At 40.1% G+C, this 18,855-nt stretch overlaps 2 protein-coding genes across 2 annotated transcripts in view; both read right to left on the reverse strand.

The window, feature by feature from the left end:
* Positions 1-8,036, reverse strand: part of LOC311110746 (protein bicaudal C homolog 1-A-like) — an 85,246-nt gene extending 77,210 nt beyond the window's left edge. Inside the window, exon 1 of the mRNA XM_084153304.1 lies at positions 7,618-8,036. Coding sequence (XP_084009430.1) covers positions 7,618-7,810 — 193 coding nt within the window. The 5' untranslated portion in view covers positions 7,811-8,036. The remainder of the gene's footprint in view (positions 1-7,617) is intronic.
* A 2,028-nt stretch (positions 8,037-10,064) lies between these two features.
* LOC311110745 (ubiquitin-conjugating enzyme E2 D4-like) lies at positions 10,065-14,535 on the reverse strand. Its single transcript, XM_084153303.1, has 7 exons — positions 14,165-14,535; positions 13,060-13,123; positions 12,857-12,888; positions 12,402-12,479; positions 12,165-12,270; positions 11,853-11,946; positions 10,065-11,600 (listed from the first exon to the last, which is right to left on the reverse strand). The coding sequence occupies exons 1-7, from the start codon at positions 14,186-14,188 to the stop codon at positions 11,555-11,557; spliced, it is 444 nt and encodes a 147-aa protein (XP_084009429.1). The 5' UTR covers positions 14,189-14,535; the 3' UTR covers positions 10,065-11,554.
* Between the last annotated feature and the right edge of the window lie 4,320 nt (positions 14,536-18,855).

Raw genomic sequence — 18,855 nt, forward strand, 5'->3', positions numbered from 1 at the left:
TTATCTGAATGTGTGGGAATTCATTCCTTGATGACTTCGAAGAACGTCCTCCGTAGTCCACACTGACACATCCAATCAACAAAGTAACTCAATTAGGGCCTTTTTGAAATTACTACCGTCCAGCCCTCTCCATCAAACTGACGTTTCTGTTCCCTTTTTTTCCTTTTTCCTTTATCCCAGTGAAGAATATTCTAGCAATAGCCAGGAACAGGTCAACAAACCAAGAGCACTCTCTCCAATCAGGGCATGTGGAGAAAAAGCAGATTGTACTAAATGTTGAATGAAGAGAGAGAACAACTAACCACGAACCGAGGTCCTCTTAAGATAAACACAACACTCAAAAGGGGGGAGAGTGGTAGTTCAAAAAAAGTTTAAAATTATAGCAGCCGCAAACCAGACAGAATGTAAATCTGCACTTTGAAGGAGCGGAAGAAAAAGACCTCTGAGTGAAGTAAAAAAAACAACAGGTATTCATTTCACCTCATTTACAGTTTCAGAAGCAGAGAAATGTGTCAGAGAGCTCGAGTCAAGTCGGACTGTTGAAATATGATTCCAGGTTTTATTTTCTCAAGTAATGAAACGCAGGTTTTTCCACAAGAAAAGAGCTCAATTATATTAGAGCTCCTGAACGCTTCATCATGCTTTGGATGAAGGAATTCAACGTGTAAGCAAAGTTGAATATAACTGTTTAATTGTATCAGCCTGTTTCAGAAAGGTTGGAAGACAGGGGAGTTACAGTACACAAAAGGCACAGATCCAGATGAAGGAAAAAAGTACAATTTAGAAAATCAACTAAATAACTTTCTATCACATACTGTTTTGGCATAATGAATGCTTGCCATGATGTTGAGGAGCAGTGTACAGAATGCTGTTAAAGCTCCAATTGAAAAAACATTTGAGTATCATTCCAATAAAGTATATTCAGGTTTACACGACATACTTGACATACTTTGAGCTCCCCCATGATGAGTACCAGTAATGTCCACAGTAAACACCACTTAAAACAGCCCATTAGTTTAATAGTATGACTATGGACCGTGGAAATGAACCCATTCAAGGTCTAACAGTATGTGGTTCTGGAGGTTGAAACAACAGGCCTGTGTTCTCCTGCAGTAGAGAGTGGTGCCTGCAGCACATTCCCCACACAACACTCACTTCCTGTCTGAAGCTCTTACTCAGCATCCAGGAGGAAGACGGGGATGGGGGCCCACACACACACACACACACACCGTTTCAGGACAGAATGTGGACGTGCCACAGAGAGAAGATGGACCCTTTTTCAGCTTTTTCGACACAGTTTGTGAGTCTGCTTCTTTTTTACATTGACATCAATGTACTCAGTTCCATCCCTACTGGCGGACAGAGTGTGTAATGTTGCAAGGCATAGCCTACTTGGTGACGTTGTACGGTTAGAAAATCTGCATGTTTACTATTTGCTTTCGAGGAGCACTTTTCCACCTCAAGGCTAAGATACAGCTACCCGATAATAGTCTGAGGTTTAGGGGAGGGAAACAAAATTTGTTACAATCAGGAAAATTATTAATTTAATTAGTGGGGTGTAGTTAGTCAGCTAACACATAGTCTGTACACTGTAGGCCACCAGAAGTCTGTACAAAGATTTCACTTAACTTAAAATTAACAATAAAATGTTATTAGGAAAACGGTAACCCTAATAAACAAAGGCCAATTGCGAGTCTCCAAATCACATGCCAAATACACATCTGTTTACCTTTCTTGTAACTATGGAAACTACACATACATGGAGATATTCACACACATTTGTTTTGGAAATGAAGAGTAAGAGGAAATGTTTTCCCACAAGTTAGTGAATACAAAAACTAATTTTAATGAGATTGGTAGTTTATGTGACCAGAGAACTATAAAGGACTTTACACTACATTCAAGTGTTCCTCCTGCACCAACAACACACAATAACTTGAGGGATGCAGACAGTTACTGACAGATTTTTGCAATCATTTACAGACTTCAAATCATTAACTGACTTAAAACTGGTAATCCATTGACTGCCAATTCAAGGCATTTCAATTTGACCATGTCATTTAATTTAGAAGTAGGGCACCAAAACAAATTGTGATAATCTGCAACAGAGGCACTGCACGGGGGGGCTTGTATTACCATTTCTATTCAGCTCATTATTTCCATATTTCTTCATAAAGGAACTGTGCCAAACAAAGTGAGTGTGAGTGTTAGTGGATATATCCTTCTAATGTGGTGATGTACGGTGTAGTCATCATGATGTTTCTAATGTACCCACTGTGTTTCTGGGTAACTGTTTCTCTCAGACAACAACCCTTTTCTCCTCCAACTTCAAATCTTACACACTCTCTTCAGCTCAAAACCTCTTATACAGACCGCAGGGGAAACAGGCAAAACAGAGGACACTATAAAAACTATTATATCCTCAGCCCCACTTACAGTGAGGAAAAAAAGTATTTGATCCCCTGCTGATTTTGTACGTTTGCCCACTGACAAAGAAATGATCAGTCTATAATTTTAATGGTAGGTTTATTTGAACAGTGAGAGACAGAATAACAACAAAAAAATCGAGAAAATCGCATGTCAAAAATGTTATAAATTGATTTGCATTTTAATGAGGGAAATAAGTATTTGACCCCCTCTCAATCAGAAAGATTTCTGGCTCCCAGCTGTCTTTTATACAGGTAACGAGCTGAGATTAGGAGCACACTCTTAAAGGGAGTGCTCCTAATCTCAGCTTGTTACCTGTATAAAAGACACCTGTCCACAGAAGCAATCAATCAATCAGATTCCAAACTCTCCACCATGGCCAAGACCAAAGAGCTCTCCAAGGATGTCAGGGACAAGATTGTAGACCTACACAAGGCTGGAATGGGCTACAAGACCATCACCAAGCAGCTTGGTGAGAAGGTGACAACAGTTGGTGCGATTATTCGCAAATAGAAGAAACACAAAAGACCTGTCAATCTCCCTCGGCCTGGGGGTCCATGCAAAATCTCACCTTGTGGAGTTGCAATGATCATGAGAACGGTGATGAATCAGCCCAGAACTACACGGGAGGATCCTGTCAATGATCTCAAGGCAGCTGGGACCATAGTCACCAAGAAAACAATTGGTAACACACTACGTCGTGAAGGACTGAAATCCTGCAGCGCCCGCAAGGTTCCCCTGCTCAAGAAAGCACATATACAGGCCCGTCTGAAGTTTGCCAATGAACATCTGAATGATTCAGAAGAGAACTGGGTGAAAGTGTTGTGGTCAGATGAGACCAAAATCGAGCTCTTTGGCATCAACTCAACTCGCCGTGTTTGGAGGAGGAGGAATGCTGCCTATGACCCCAAGAACACCATCCCCACCGTCAAACGTGGGAGGTGGAAACATTATGCTTTGGGGTTGTTTTTCTGCTAAGGGGACAGGACAACTTCACTGCATCAAAGGGACGATGGACGGGGCCATGTACTGTCAAATCTTGGGTGAGAACCTCCTTCCCTCAGCCAGGGCATTGAAAATGGGTCGTGGATGGGTATTCCAGCATGACAATGACCCAAAACACACGGCCAAGGCAACAAAGGAGTGGCTCAAGAAGAAGCACATTAAGGTCCTGGAGTGGCCTAGCCAGTCTCCAGACCTTAATCACATAGAAAATCTGTGGACGGAGCTGAAGGTTCGAGTTGCCAAACGTCAGCCTCGAAACCTTCATGACTTGGAGAAGATCTGCAAAGAGGAGTGGAACAAAATCCCTCCTGAGATGTGTGCAAACCTGGTGGCCAACTACAAGAAACGTCTGACCTCTGTGATTGCCAACAAGGTCTTTGCCACCAAGTACTAAGTCATGTTTTGCATAGGGGTCAAATACTTATTTCCCTCATTAAAATGCAAATCAATTCATAACATTTTTGACATGCGTTTTTCTGGATTTTTTTGTTGTTATTTTGTCTCTCACTGTTCAAATAAACCTACCATTAAAATTATAGACTGATCATGTCTTTGTCAGTGGGCAAACATACAAAATCAGCAGGGGATCAAATACTTTTTCCCTCACTGTAGTCATAGGAGATATGATGTCTCTGATAGTAAAAACAGACCTTTGACCTATAGAGCAGATCTCTGTGTGTGAGTGTTGGAGAATATTGACATACATGGGAAATAGATGCTCATACTGTATATTTCAACACCAGCCAGATACTGGTTTAATGGATTTTATACGGAGGATTGGAAAGAAGTCACACTGCAATGCAAGCCAAGAGGGGACCTAGGGCGGCAGGTAGCTTAGTGGGTAAGAGCGTTGTGCCAGTAACCGAAAGGTCGCTGGTTCTAATCCCCGAGCCGACTAGGTGAAAAATCTGTCGATGTGCCCTTGAGCAAGGCACTTAACCCTAATTGCTCATGTAAGTCGCTCTGGATAAGAGCGTCTGCTAAATGACTAAAAATGTAAAAATGTAAAAAAAAAACTACATATGGCTATTCAGATAGGACATCTCATTACTTCACAAAATAAAAACCTACACACATTCCTAACAGGTGTTTTTTCACTCTAAATTAAGTCTTCCAAAACGTATCCTCAAAAGTGGAAGTTGAGATGGGAGGACATTTTATTTTAAGCACCTTTTAACATTAGTAAGGCTTTATGCAGGACCTTTCCATTTCGTATAATGCAGGTCACACACGTTTCCAAGCAAGGGAGGCCAGAGATACAGTCACAGATGATAAAACCTGGAGTGAAAATATACTGAAGTTCCCACACAATGATTTAACTAAGGGCTGTGTCCACTTCAGGACACTGAGTCCCACATCAACAAAGCCCTCTCCTCCAATGAAAACAGATGTTACAACGCTGACGGTAACACGCAATGACCAATCAAAGCATCCTAAACAGGCTTGGAGGTACATATACTGTATATTGGTTAATTATGCATAAAAAAACAACCACACAAGGATGCTCTTACTACTGATGAAGACGATGAAGACTGTCTTAAAAAATGTCTGCAAGCCCCATGGGATAGAGTACATCCTGGAACTCCACCAGTATAGAGGAAGTAGATAAAAAAAAGTATAATGCTGTTTCACGGTTGAGGTTGTATGATCACTCACCCTGAACCACTGGGAGAATCTTCCAATTGGCTCATTCCGCTCCCCTGTAACTATTCCCCAGGTTGTTGCTGTAAATGAGAACGTGTTCTCAGTCAACCTACCTGGTAAAATAATAAAATAAAAATAAACAATCTTAATTGGGTTTCTTTAATTCCTCACGTCATCTACACCGTCCTCTCCTCACATCCTTTTGAAAAAGGTCAAAGGTAAATCGAGGAGGCAAGGAAATAAATGTGTTTGTATGAAATGAGACTATCCTTCTCCACTAGAACGTCATTAGGCTAATGACGTTTAAAGAACTGGAATCTCCAAATACATGTGTAAAGTGGTATAAAAATGTTTAGCTAGTTGAGCTAGACATTTTATAGATAAGTAACGTACCTTTTTTAAATGTGTGCATGCTTTTCTCCTCAGAGAAAACAGTTGTTTCAATGGGGGTGTGGCGGATTTCAAAAATCTTCAGTGGTATGATTCACCTGAGCATCTTCCCCCAGAAGAGGCAATTGAGGAGAGGAGCAAACTCCTCCGTTCCTCTATTAACGAGTTGACACGCTCCTACATGGCCACCACTTATCGGTTTACCGGGTCACGGAGGACGGAGGGCTCGAGGAGAGAACAGACTTTTGCCCAATTGAGAAAGGCCAATGACTGACCACAGAGGAAACCAAGAGTAATATTCACTTCATGCCACAGGCTGAATGTTAACATGGCGAATTCCTGCCATGATCATAGAAACCACTAGAAAACAACATGTTAAAAAGATGGTCTCTGCACACACACAGTATGTCCAGGAGACTTGAGTTTAGGGACGGCCTCTGGTTAAGTTGTTTTCCTGGAAAAGGAAGGGATGACATGGAGCTTTAAGGACTGCAGAGCAGCGCAGCAGCAACGGGGCCACAACCACGAGGAGCTGGAAGTGTGTGTGAAAGAGAGAGACCGAAAACCTAAAACAGTTTTTTCTTCAACTTCAAAACACAGAACTTAACTACAGAGCAGGTTTGATAAATGTGCTCCAATTAAACAGGCATTTTTTATAATAACGTCCACCCACACAGACATGGATTATCTTGGGCATACACAGAGGAGAGGCTTGGAGCATGAAACACATTCATCAGAGGTTAACTCATTATAATCAAAAGAGTACTGTAATGAAAGAAAACACTATCAAGGGAGAGAAGAGCAATCAGAATCCCACTGAATAGATATCCAACAGGATGAGAAAAAGGAGTCCAGACAGACAAAGACATGGGTTGTCTTGTATCAAGCTGAATAGGAAACCCCTTGTTTTGTATGATATCTGAGCTTCCATGGGTTGTTTTCATTGGGTTCATTATCTCCTGCTGTTAAATGTTCCCTGTACAGCCTTGTTTGGCTGTTTCTCCAGCTGATGGCAACTCGTGGTCTTCTTGTGGGATTGATAAAAAAGTATTCTTCAGTTACATAATGCTGGTTTCTTCTTCTACAAGATGCGTCTTGCAATAACTGATGAAGATCTCATCATTTACACACTCCAAGGGACATAGGTCTCTTTAGAGACCGACCACACACAAACCTGATGTCACTCCTATAACTGTTCACTGACATGACAGTGACAGAGATTGTGCTGGATTAGCTACGAAAGGGGAAACAACTTTATCACAATCTGGAAAACAGTGGATGCAGAGACGCTTCGTATCTCAGACAGATCATTGACTATAGGTTTGTACAGTATTGCACATACAGACTACATGAGATATTGTCAAAATAGTATTCTTAAACACTTTTAAGTAGGTTTAATAACCATAAACAAAGTCTTAGCATCGGTTATAGGTTTCCAATGACCAGGAAATATTTTCAGGATAGTTTGGTTTCATCGAGAGAAGTGTTTTCAGCTATTGAGGTATCGAACGTAAAACTTAAGTAATGACCATAACACACGTGCTCATAGCGACTCCTATTGGTCGAGTCGTGTTCATGCTTCTCAACCGCTGACCATAGCACAAACATTATGGATCCATGTGAGGTGACCGTGACTTCAGTCAGAATTAAATTACTAGTTTTGCATAAACAATTTTACCGTGTCTATAACGTTTGTTTTAATGAATGTAATATTGAGGTTTCTATAGAAGACTATGCCCATCCTAGAAAAAATGTATGACATTGATTATATTTCAATGCCATCCGAGCAGAGGGAACCACAATGTGTAATTTGCTTTCTGTGATCAACATAAACTACAAAGAAATGTTTGAAATTATGGCCCAAAAATGTTTGAGCCGGACAGACTCTGAAGACACCAAAAACAGGTAAGCGAGCGACATAGCAACACACAGGCCTTCACATTACTGGTCAAGACAGACACGAAATATAGCCAAAGAATGTGAAGAAAAAAAATCTAGAAATACCATATGAAGGGGAAAAATTAGTTTTTGGAAGCATACAGTTGGCATAGTTCCCATTCCCATAACAAAGGAATGTTTTAAAATGTAGCCAAACTTTTAAAATGTAGCAAAACAGAGCACCATATTTCTGTATTTTTTATTTAGGCCTACCTAATAACATGATTTCCAGTTTCTTGCGGTCCACTCGAAATCTCTCCTCCGTCCACTCCGGGTCTGGTAAGGCATGGGGTCCGCTCAAGTCATCCTCGGAGCCGGGGACGGGGGAGTCAGTACTGCGCTCGCTGTTCGAGCCCTGGTCCGACTGTTGCAAGTATCCGCTCAAAGAGTCGCACTGGGCAGCCATTGCGCTGCGCAGAAACGTTTCCAGTGGCCACTGCGTTTCGAACTAATTGTAAACTACCAAATTGTGGATTGTAAAAGCTACTTCCCTTTATCTATCACTTCGAGATTGTGTTCAGACTCATTGTTGCGCAGTGACTTCTTCCTCGACCGTTTCCTCGAGCCCCCTCTGATGTCCCCATTGAGTGGCGCTCTAATAATAGTCCGACCACAGTTTCTTTTCTAAGTCTAGAGCACAAGTAAAAGTTTCACGTGTCAGGCACATCTCGAAGACGTGGGACTCCTCCCAAGTGTAGTTTATTGCATTCCTTCCCATCATTTGTCCCAATGAACCCTTTTCAAATCATCATTATTGCTTATCATATATGAAAATCATAGGCAGTGGTGGAAGTACCCAATTGTCATACTTGAGTAAAAGTAAAGATACCTTAATAGAAAATGACTCAAGTAAAAGTGAAAGTCACCCAGTAAAATACTACTTGAGTAAAAGTCTAAAATTATTTGGTTTTAAATATACTTAAATATGAAAAGTAAATGTAATTGCTCAAATATACTTAAGTATCAACAGTATGAATTATTTAAAATTCCTTATATTAAGCAAACCCGACGGCACAATTTCCTTGTTTTCTTAAATTAATGGATATCCAGGGACACACTCCAACATTCAGACATAATTTACAAACGAAGCATTTGAGTTTAGTGAGTCCGCCAGATCAGAGGCAGTAAGGATGACCAGGGATGTCCTGTTCATGAGTGAATTTGCCATTTTTTTCTGTCCTTTTGGGTGTCAGGGAAAACGTACCGAGTATAAAGTACATTATTTTTCCCCCCATCAACCTACACACAATACCCCATAATATCAAAGCAAAAATAGGTTTAGATTTTTCTCTCAGATTTATATAAAATTTATATCACATTTACATAAGTATTCAGACCCTTTACTCAGTATTTTGTTGAAGCACCTGTGGCAGAGATTACAGCCTCAAGTCTTCTTGGGTATGATGCTACAAGCTAGGCACACCTGTATTTGGGGAGATTCTCCCATTCTTCTCTCCAGATCCTCTCAAGCTCTGTCAGGTAGGATGGGGAGCGTCGCTGCACAGCTATTTTCAGGTCTCTCCAGAGATGTTCGATTGGGTTCAAGTCCGGGCTCTGGCTGGGCCACTCAAGGACATTCAGAGACTTGTCCCGAAGCCACTCCTGCGTTGTCTTGGCTGTGTGCTTAGGTCCTGTTGGAAGGTGAATCTTTGCCCCAGTCTGAGGTCCTGAGCAGGTTTTCCCTCAATCCTGACTAGTCTCCCAGTCCCTGCTGCTGAAAACATCCTCACAGCATGATGCTGCCACCACCATGCTTCACTGTAGGGATGGTGCCAGGTTTCCTCCAGACGTGATGCTTGGCATTCAGGCCTAAGAGTTCAATCTTGCTTCCATCAGACCAGAGAATCTTGTTTCTCATGGTTTGAGAGTCCTTCAGGTGCCTTTTGGCAAACTCCAAGCGGGCCGTCATGTGCCTTTTACTGAGGAGTGGCTTCCGTCTGACCACTCTACCATAAAAGCCTGATTGGTGGAGTGCTGCAGAGATGGTTGTCCTTCTGGAAGGTTCTCCCATCTCCACAGAGGAACTCTGGAGCTCTGTCAGAGTGACCATTGGGTTCTTGGTCACCTCCCTGACCAAGGCCCTTCTCCCCTGATTGCTCAGTTTGGCCGGGCGGCCAACTCTAGGAAGAGTCTCGGTGGTTCCAAACTTCTTCCATTTTAGAACGATGGAGGCCACTGTTCTTGGGAACCTTCAATGCTGCAGAAATTTTTTGGTACCCTTCCCCATATCTGTGCCGCGACAGAATCCTGTCTCGGCGCTCTACGGACAATTCCTTTGACCTCATGGCTTGGTTTTTGCTCTGACATGCACTGTCAACTGTGGGACCTTATACAGACAGGTGTGTGCCGGTCCAAATCATGTCAAATTTATTGAATTTACCACAGGTGGACTCCAATCAAGTTGTAGAAACATCTCAAGGATGATCAATGTAAACAGGATGCACCTGAGCTCAATTTCAAGTCTCATAGCAAAGGGTCTGAATACTTATGTAAATAAGGTATTTCTGTTTTTTATACATTTGCAAAAATGTCTAAACCTGTTTTCACTTTGTCATTATGGGGTATTGGGTGTAGATTGATGAGGGGAAAAAAATAAGGGGTCTAGAATAAGGCTGTAACGTAACGTGGAAAAAGTCAAGGGGTCTGAATACTTTCCGAATGCACTGTAGGTAGGCTTATTTTATTAATTTGACTAGGTCAAATACTTTTACTCAAGTTCATTACTTGGTATATGTATATTTTATTCATGACTCAACGATTCCATGCCAAACTATGGCACAGATGAGTTACAGTAAATTTACCGTATAGTAAGAAGGGCCAGACGAAGCATTTGTTCTAAGAAACATTGAGGAACCAATTCACATCCTGAGGAAACAATACAGTAACAAGAAAACTAAACAAGGGCCCAATACCACCTCACGAGAAACGCTTCTGTAAGAGTTGATACACAGAGATAAAATCGAGGATTTCAGTTAAGACAGTAGAGTTACCTCTAATGTGAAATTGAAACAATTTAGCAGATATGCTTAATTTAATTTATATTTAGGCCTACAGTGCTATTCCACAGCAATTCAGGCAGTGCATACATACATAAAGGGGACTGAACAAACAAATATTATGCATCTCTTTTATCATTAGGCTTTAATTCAGATGTTGAAGTTCATAGGTTAACTTTTATCCTTACCTAGGCCTAGAGCGGTTTTGTCTAGATGGGATACAGCTTTGGTCAAAATTGACTTTTCGTAGCAGGAGAATTAACATAGCAGGTTAATAGATTTCACGTAGCAGGTTAGGATAATTACTTCAATTAGGAAAAGGGTTACGGTTAGCTATAATACCTTTTTTACATCAATTTGACAAAACCCGTATGCCATCTAGACATGACCGCCGAGAGCCTCTGAAAAGTCAGAACGCCCTGTCAAATAATTAAACCTGACAGTAGCTGAAGTTTAAAGAAAAAAATACAACACCATTAACTGTGGAGGTATTGATTTTAGAAAAACAAGGTAACGGTGTAATCCATTGGTGTAACCTGCCAGATTATAGCCCTATTTCGAATTTGCATTCAATTGAGCCGTGCTCCTGTGTAGTATGGGAGGAGGTAAATGCTGTCATCTAGTGGTGAAATACAAAATGTAATGGGAAGAATTTCTGAATACTACTACCCTGAAAAAAAAGGAAAAAGCCCTAGCCCAAACCTCCAGGCACTTGTGTAGATCTAAAATATATCGATAGGCATCTCTAGGATAACAATAAAGACAGGATCTATTTTTTGGTTTAACTTTTTAATGGAAAATAATAAAAATAGATTCAGTATAGCTTTATACTATACAATAAAAATCTCTAAAAGGAGAAAACATTTTCTACCTATAAGATGGAGGGGGGGATGGATTCATAATTGGTCTGTTTTTTTTATGGGCCATCTCAGCAATAACTGAATAATAAGTTATATAACATTGGGAATGTCAAACAAAAGGAAAATAATGACTTCAAAGCATAAAACCAGTTAATTTGGGCATAGAAAGTGCTTCCCATATACAACACTTCTTCTTGAACCAGTGTGGATGAGGGGTGGCAACAGTACTGTTTTCAGAAGTGTCCAGGAAGTTAATTTGCTTAAGCCTTTTCCGTTGTCTCAAACTTCAGTCCTTTACATTGCATACTTTTGAGTCCAATCTCTTGCTAATCTGTTGTACCTGTAAAAACAAAATAAAATGTAAACCAGGTTTAACAAAGATTTGAGCAATCTACAGCCAAATCTTACATTCAGCCAGTCTTTTTTAAGCAGCCATATCATTATAAAGTAGATACAGTATCTTGTAGGAGTGTCTACTTTCAGAAGAGATGTTTATTCTATAATTGACTACAAGCTTTACACATGAAATAAATGTCACGTTCATATATTTTTCCTGCTAAAAGAAGAATGGTGTGTGTGTGTGTCAACTTACTTTTCTTTGTCCTGCTTGTAGATGTGTGCTATGTCTGGGACTAGGGGGTCATCTGGGTTTGGGTCACATAGCAAAGAGCATATGGACAATAAAACTGGAAGAACAAAAAGGCAGGGATAACTAGGATGAGTTTATTTTTGCAATTACACCAGCAATAATATTGTAATTGTCGACATTGTCAAGCTTAACAGTTGGAGAACAAATCAGGAAAAAATGTCAGATGCATTTTGCAACTAACTTTCATGAGGGTACAAAAGACACACAAAAAACAAGTTGGTTTACAAACCGCGAATGTAAGCCAGTTTGTCTTACCTTTCGAAACTGTAAGTGCTGGGGACCACTGTGACCTCAGAATGTCCAGACAGATGCTACCATTACTGTTTATGTTTGGGTGATAGATTTTCGTTGTGAAGGCTACCTATGGAAAGAAAATACATGCAGAGAAAAAAAAAACAAAAAAAAGTCAGGCATATATACTGCATGTGGTTTAGGGTACTCTACACCCAAGGGGATATTGTGTAATAACAGGAGCTGTGAGGTGTTTCTAACCTTTGGTGGTTTGAAGGGATAGTCTGTTGGGAAGTGGATGGTGAGGAAGAACACTCCTCCCTGATATGGGCTGTCAGTCTAAAAGAGGGGTGAAAGGTTCATTGTTAAAACAGTACTGTGAACCGTAAAGTAGCACACAATACTCCATATACGTATATGTTAAAGCCCACAGTCAGCCTCCCTTTACTGGTCATTGTTTACAGTAACAGAAGTGTGATGGGGGTTTACTGGAGGTGACACATATCCAAGCATATCATACAAGCAACTCAGTTATAGTAGGCTATATAGTAAGACAAGCAGACTAACACTCGTTCCTTCGGTGGTGCAAAAAGGTTGATCTTATAACAATGGGATCAATGCAGAATAAATGGCTTCCATCAGCAATCAACACAATATTGACACTATTGTCTACTAAAGACTTAGAAACAATGATGATAATTTAGAAAAGGGCTTACAGGTCCCATGATTGTGGCTTGCCAATGAAACACTGTAAAAGAAAGATGAGACAGATAAAATCATATAATTATTGACAATAAAATGCAAATGGCGCCAAAAGGAATTAATTGACTGAGGTCAATACCCCTTCATTTCCATCATTTTATTTCTGCATTAATTTTAGTTTATTTGAGATGGCCACAAAAGCTGTAGTGAAACGTACAGTCCTCTCCAACTGGTCCGGCTGAGCATTGAGCAGGAGGGTCCCTTTGCAAGTCATGTAGCTCCTGTAAAATAAAATAATTAACATTATAGCACAATGAATGATGTATAGGGGGAAAATTCTATACATATAGTGCATTGTCTACCTAACAATGTTGTTAGCTACTTTGACAAGCCAGTCTTGAGGTCTATATGGCTTTATACGAATTCAAGCAGCTAGCTAGGTGACATGTTGTGCTGTTTGTATTGTATGTTTAACATGGTGTAATGTTTATTGACAGCTGCTGCTTTCTTGGCCAGGTCTCCCTTGCAAAAGAGAGGCTGTGTCTCAATGGGTTTTTCCTGGTTGAATAAAAAAACAATAATAAAAGGTACCTAGTTAGCTACATATATAGCTAGGAATTGACCCCCATGCATCTATAATTTAGCTACTGCTGAATTTCACGAATCCCACATTATATTAGGCGCATTAACGTTAAGGTTATGTTGAAATATACACTGACAGTAAAACAAGCAGAGATATCTACAATAGCCCACTCGTGGTAATGGCGGTTCCAGAACCGTTTTTATTCATTGACAGGAATAACCAGAACAGCAACATAACTAGTTTACAAGTTACAGACCAGTTAGCTAATTTACGAGTATCTAACTAGCTACTGTAGCTAGCTAGTTATGGCGTTGATAAAATTAACTTCGCTAGCTAACGTTACACCGATAACTAGTTAACTTAGTTAGCGTTACTGATTGACTGATGATTATGCTGGTAGCCCAATAATAGCCAACAACTTAGTTAACTACAATGAATGTTACTAATATTAGTAAACTTTGATTTGCCAGCCTGACACAAGGTAAAACATTAACAGTTAGCTAACGTTTTATGGTCATTATTGCTACGATGAAAATGTATTATTTATTCGGTGAGGAGTAACGGACAAGTTAAACCACTGTTGACAAAATAGCCAATGGTTTAGCTAGATAGGTAGCTAGCTAACGTCCAAAGCTAACATTAGCTAGCTAACTATGCTATTGTGGAATTTTGTGACAGGAAGACATCGACCAACCGTTTATGAGCATGACGACATTATAAAATTAATGGACACACTCACCTTCTGTATTCTTTTCAAAGCCATGTCAGCCCTCCTGCGTTAGGTGTATGGCGTTAACACTGAAAGCTGTCAGTTGTATGCCTGTATCTCTGCTCAGCTCACCAAAATGTGTTTCTAGAAATGTATGATTTCTTTTGTTTCCGCTTTTTGTTGGTTTTGACTAGATGGGATACAGTTTTTGTCGGATTTGACTTTTCGTAGCAGGTTAGGAGAACTTAGTTACGCAGCAGGTTTGGAGAATTAACGTATGAGTTTATGAGAATTAGGGTAGGGTTAGCGAAAACGCCCCAAATTATAACTTTTGACGTTAATTTGATAAAAGCTGTATCCCTTCTAACCATGACCTTTTACGCGATGACTCAAACTGCTGTGCATTCTGGGGATTTGAGTTTTTACATCGAACATTGGCATGTTAAAGTGACAGTACACGCAATGATTACGATAACTAACCTTTCATCTGTCGCACACTGCTAATCTCTTGTGGACAGATGCAAGTAACATAAATGGTAGTAGCTTAAAGGGATAGCTACCCCAAATTAAAAAATGACATTGGTTTCCTTACCCTGTAAGCAGTCTATGGACAAGGGGTATGACCAACGTTTTTTTAAATAACTAAACCAAGATAGACCACAGCCCGTCGTTTCAAATGGGAACAAATGAGTAATAGTGGGCAGAACAAGAAAGGAGGTGGGCAGAGCCAAGCATGAGCTAGTGAGATCCTATTGGCGCGTTGTAGTATATGTTTCCATATTTCCGTTAGGGAATGCCTAATCTGTAAAGTGCGATTGTGCAATAACTCAATTCGCCTTTGCACGTCTTCTAAACAACAAATGTTTTTGAAACTTTAACAAAGGGTAACGTTTACAAAACTTAGTCCACTCTGTTCGTAACAGATTATAGTTTTGGGAACAGAAAACTGTATTGAGATCAAAGGTTTAATCAATTAGAAAATTAGCAGAATGTTGGCCAAAATCTATCTTGGTGCATCTTCTCCCACTGCCTGGCCACTGTGCTTCCTCTCACTACCATATTTGGTAGTGAGTGGAAACGCCAAGCGGACGCTTCAAATTTGTACATCCATTGAAATATCTGTCTCATTGTTTTGTGGTATGACAGCAATCTATGCTTTGGTTTAGTTTCCTTGGCACTGTTTCCAAATGCTAACATTTTGTTCAAATCATCTATAAGTGACTTTGTTGACTTTTGCTTCACTTTTGCTTTTGCTTCAATTTTAAATACTTTCGGATGATTTGGACATGACGTGAAAAATGCTAATATCGGTACCATGACTTGAATGGGATTTGTGCCACAAATGCTAAAACGTTAGCATTTGGAAACAGTGCCAGGGAAACTAAACCAAACCATGGATTGCTGTCATATCTTGTCCATAGACTACGTACAGGGTAAGGAATTCAATGTGTCATTTTTTTATTTGGTTGAACTATCCCTTTAATCGAGCATCTGACACTATTACTAGATTTTAGTTCTGGGTGTCCAAGATTAGTACACTGCAAATACGATAAAAGTCTACCATCATCTGTACTTGATGGTCAACCAAATAGCCTATCATATTTATTAATGCATCATCAACCTACTGAGAAGATGCTTTTCCACACAATTAGATACAATGATATTCTCATTGATCTTTCCTAACTGAGCTGGCCTACTAAATTAGATCTCTACATTTGTAAGCATCAATCAAATAAGGCACCTGTGTAGTATTCTAAAACGATGTCCGGTTGTTGTCTAGCAGTAATTCTGATATCGTTGCACTGGTTTGAGTAGTGTTCTGTCTTGAACCACCAGATGGCTCTAATGTTCTTGACTGCGTGACTACTGAACTGTGTATTATCCAGTGAAAAAACAGACATCTTAAATAAAAGTACATAAGCTTAATGTGGGGGGGAATTGTTTTAAGATTGTCATACTGTGGATCATTTAGCTATTTGATTTGGAATTTTAGGACCCCTTTAGGTATAAAAAAAAAAACATGTCAGAAAATTATTTGATAAAATATTGAATTTGGCCTTTACTATTATAGCCCAGAGAAACGTACTTAATAACACATTCATAAATGGCAAACAATACACCAAATAAATACATAATAAGAAACAAGGTTTTGAAGTGTTTGTCCTATATCTAGGAGATATAACAAAGCTCAGGAAATATATATATATATATATATTTATACACATATTTAACCCCCTTTTTTTTGTTGGCATAAAACTACCTAAAATACTTCCATAATTTTTTAAAACCAGTACCAGGTTACCTTCAGACAAGTCCGGTGACACATTAGTTTGTAGCCCAAATGGACTGTGGGGCTTATGGAAGTCATGAATCAAAACAGAGAAGACCATCGTGTTCGTGAGAGTCTCATCTTTCCATAGAGTGGCCATGTTAGTTTGGACGTTACAGACGTTTTCGCGAGAAGACCGATTTTCAGGATATCTCCTGGTCTGACAAACAGTGCTGTAGCTCTGCAACTTTCCACCGCAGATAGGGAAGGACGACATAGGCGGATGGGCTGGATTGAGACGCAGCCCATGCACATTTTTTAAATATCTCTATCTCTATCGAAATATGATGGTGATTTTTTTATCATGTTACTTAAATTGAAGCACGGGTGCATCAATATTAATAAGGGGAAAGTAATCCAAAAGTAACTGAAAGTAATCAGATTATGTTACTGAGTTTGGGTAATCCAAAAGTTACGTTACTGATGACAATTTTGGACAGGCAACAAGTAATTGTAACGGATTACATTTATAAAGGCGGCAGGTAGCTTAGTGGTTAAGAGCGTTGTGCCAGTAACCGAAAGGTCGCTGGTTCTCAGGTCCCTGAGCCGACTAGGTGAAAAATCTGTCGATGTGCCCTTGAGCAAGGCACTTAACCCTAATTGCTCCTGTAAGTCGCTCTGGATAAGAGCGTCTGCTAAATGACTAAAATGTGAATGTAAATGTAAAGTAACCTACCCAACCTTGCTCTTGATGTAGCACATGGGGATGTGTGAAACTCACTCGCAGGTATATCTCACTGGTCATCCCCAAAGCCAAAACCTCCTTTGGCCGCCATTCCTTCCAGTTCCCTGCTGCCAATGACTGGAACGAACTGCAAAAATCTCTGAAGCTGGAGACTCTTATCTCCCTCACTAACTTTAAGCGTCAGTTGTCAGAGCAGCTTACCTATCACTTCACCTGTACACAGCCATTCTGAAATTAGCCCACCCAACTACCTCATCCCCATATTGTTATTTATTTTGCTAATTTGCACGCCAGTATCTCTATTTGCACATCATCTTTTGCACATCTATCATTCCAGTGTTAATACGAAATTGTAACTATTTTGCACTATGGCCTATTTATTGCCTTACCTCCATAACTTACTACATTCGCACACACTGTATATATATATTTTCTGTTTTATTTTTGACTTTATGTTTTGTTTACCCCATATGTAACTCTGTGTTGTTGTTTTTATCGAACTGCTTTGCTTTATCTTGGCCAGGTCGCAGTTGTAAATGAGAACTTGTTCTCAACTGGCTTACCTGGTTAAATAAGGGTGAAATCAAAATAAAATAAATAAAAAACTCACTCCTCAACCTGAAGTGTCACCGAATAGCTAGCTTTTTGGTGGCGCCGACTGGTAAGATGCTTTGGGAGGGTGATCACGTGTGCTAGCAAGGCAGAGGTCCTGGGTTCGAGCCTCGGTGTGAGCCTCATCAGGAGGAAGCGGTACTCAGTAAGCAAGCAGCGTGATGTCTGTTACATTGGCACGTGGGAAAGAAGAAGGCAGGGTAGGTGACACATGTTAAACTCGCAGGGTTTTCTCACGGGATGGGCTCCAGTTCTTAGAAGGTATCTAGGGGGCTCTTGGTTGACCAGGCCTGACTCTGTAGTGAATTCTACTGAAGAGGCGTTCAAAAAAGGGAGATCCCCGGTGACATGCAGTCAATACTGCATAGAGGCAGTGCTTGACTTGGGCAGGAGCCCACCGGAACTGAATACCGGCACCTCGAATAGATATGGAACTATGGGAGAGGGAGAAACGGATAGAGAACTATTCTGCTTGATAAAGAGAGAAGCCCCTTGATATGATTGTAGACAAAAACTGTTGGTGGTAGATTGCCAGGTCTAGATATTCTGGGTTAACTGCATGTATTAAGATTAACATTTATAGTAAATTGCCATCCTGAGAGGACATGTACCATAAACATTTTCTATGGAAAAGTAACAGTTGATTTTACATGCCAACTAATTTATGATACTCAGCCAAATGGATTGAGAGTCTTCAGGGACCAAGAGTAGGTGCCAACAAAAAAGCAGCTTCAGATATTTCTGTTTTATCAAAATAAATGATGAGCATAAATGTTAAGCCTTTGAAAAAATGTGTTAAAATATTAAAACTGATTGGATGTAATGTGAGGTTGAGGGGAAATATGAAAGTGAGATTGAGGAACCGGGTTTGGGTTGGGATGAGAGTGACAAATGAGTCTTGAAGCTAATTTCTTTGCAAATCCTTTGCGGTCTGACAGTGGTGTGCCTCCCAGCCAAAGATGCTGCAGCAAAGGAGGTTGTTCGCCATTTCTGGATATTCACGACTGAGTACAATGCATTTATTTTACCAAAGCAGCAAACAGGACTGAAGACAAAAAAGAGTTCGGACACAGTGTCACCTAAACCTGAAAGCTA

The sequence above is a fragment of the Coregonus lavaretus genome, assembly GCF_964263955.1.
Source record: "Coregonus lavaretus genome assembly, chromosome: 36".
Taxonomy (NCBI): Eukaryota; Metazoa; Chordata; class Actinopteri; order Salmoniformes; family Salmonidae; genus Coregonus; species Coregonus lavaretus.

What these genes read in the sequence shown, in the direction of transcription:
- LOC311110745 (XM_084153303.1), bottom strand. Translation starts at nt 14,188, where the DNA reads ATGGCTTTGAAAAGAATACAGAAG. An exon ending in CGGACCAGTTGGAGAGGACT is followed by an intron (nt 12,889 to 13,059) that starts GTACGTTTCACT and finishes TTTCTTTTACAG; the next exon opens with TGTTTCATTGGCAAGCCACA. An exon ending in TACAAGCAGGACAAAGAAAA is followed by an intron (nt 11,601 to 11,852) that starts GTAAGTTGACAC and finishes TTGTTTTTACAG; the next exon opens with GTACAACAGATTAGCAAGAG.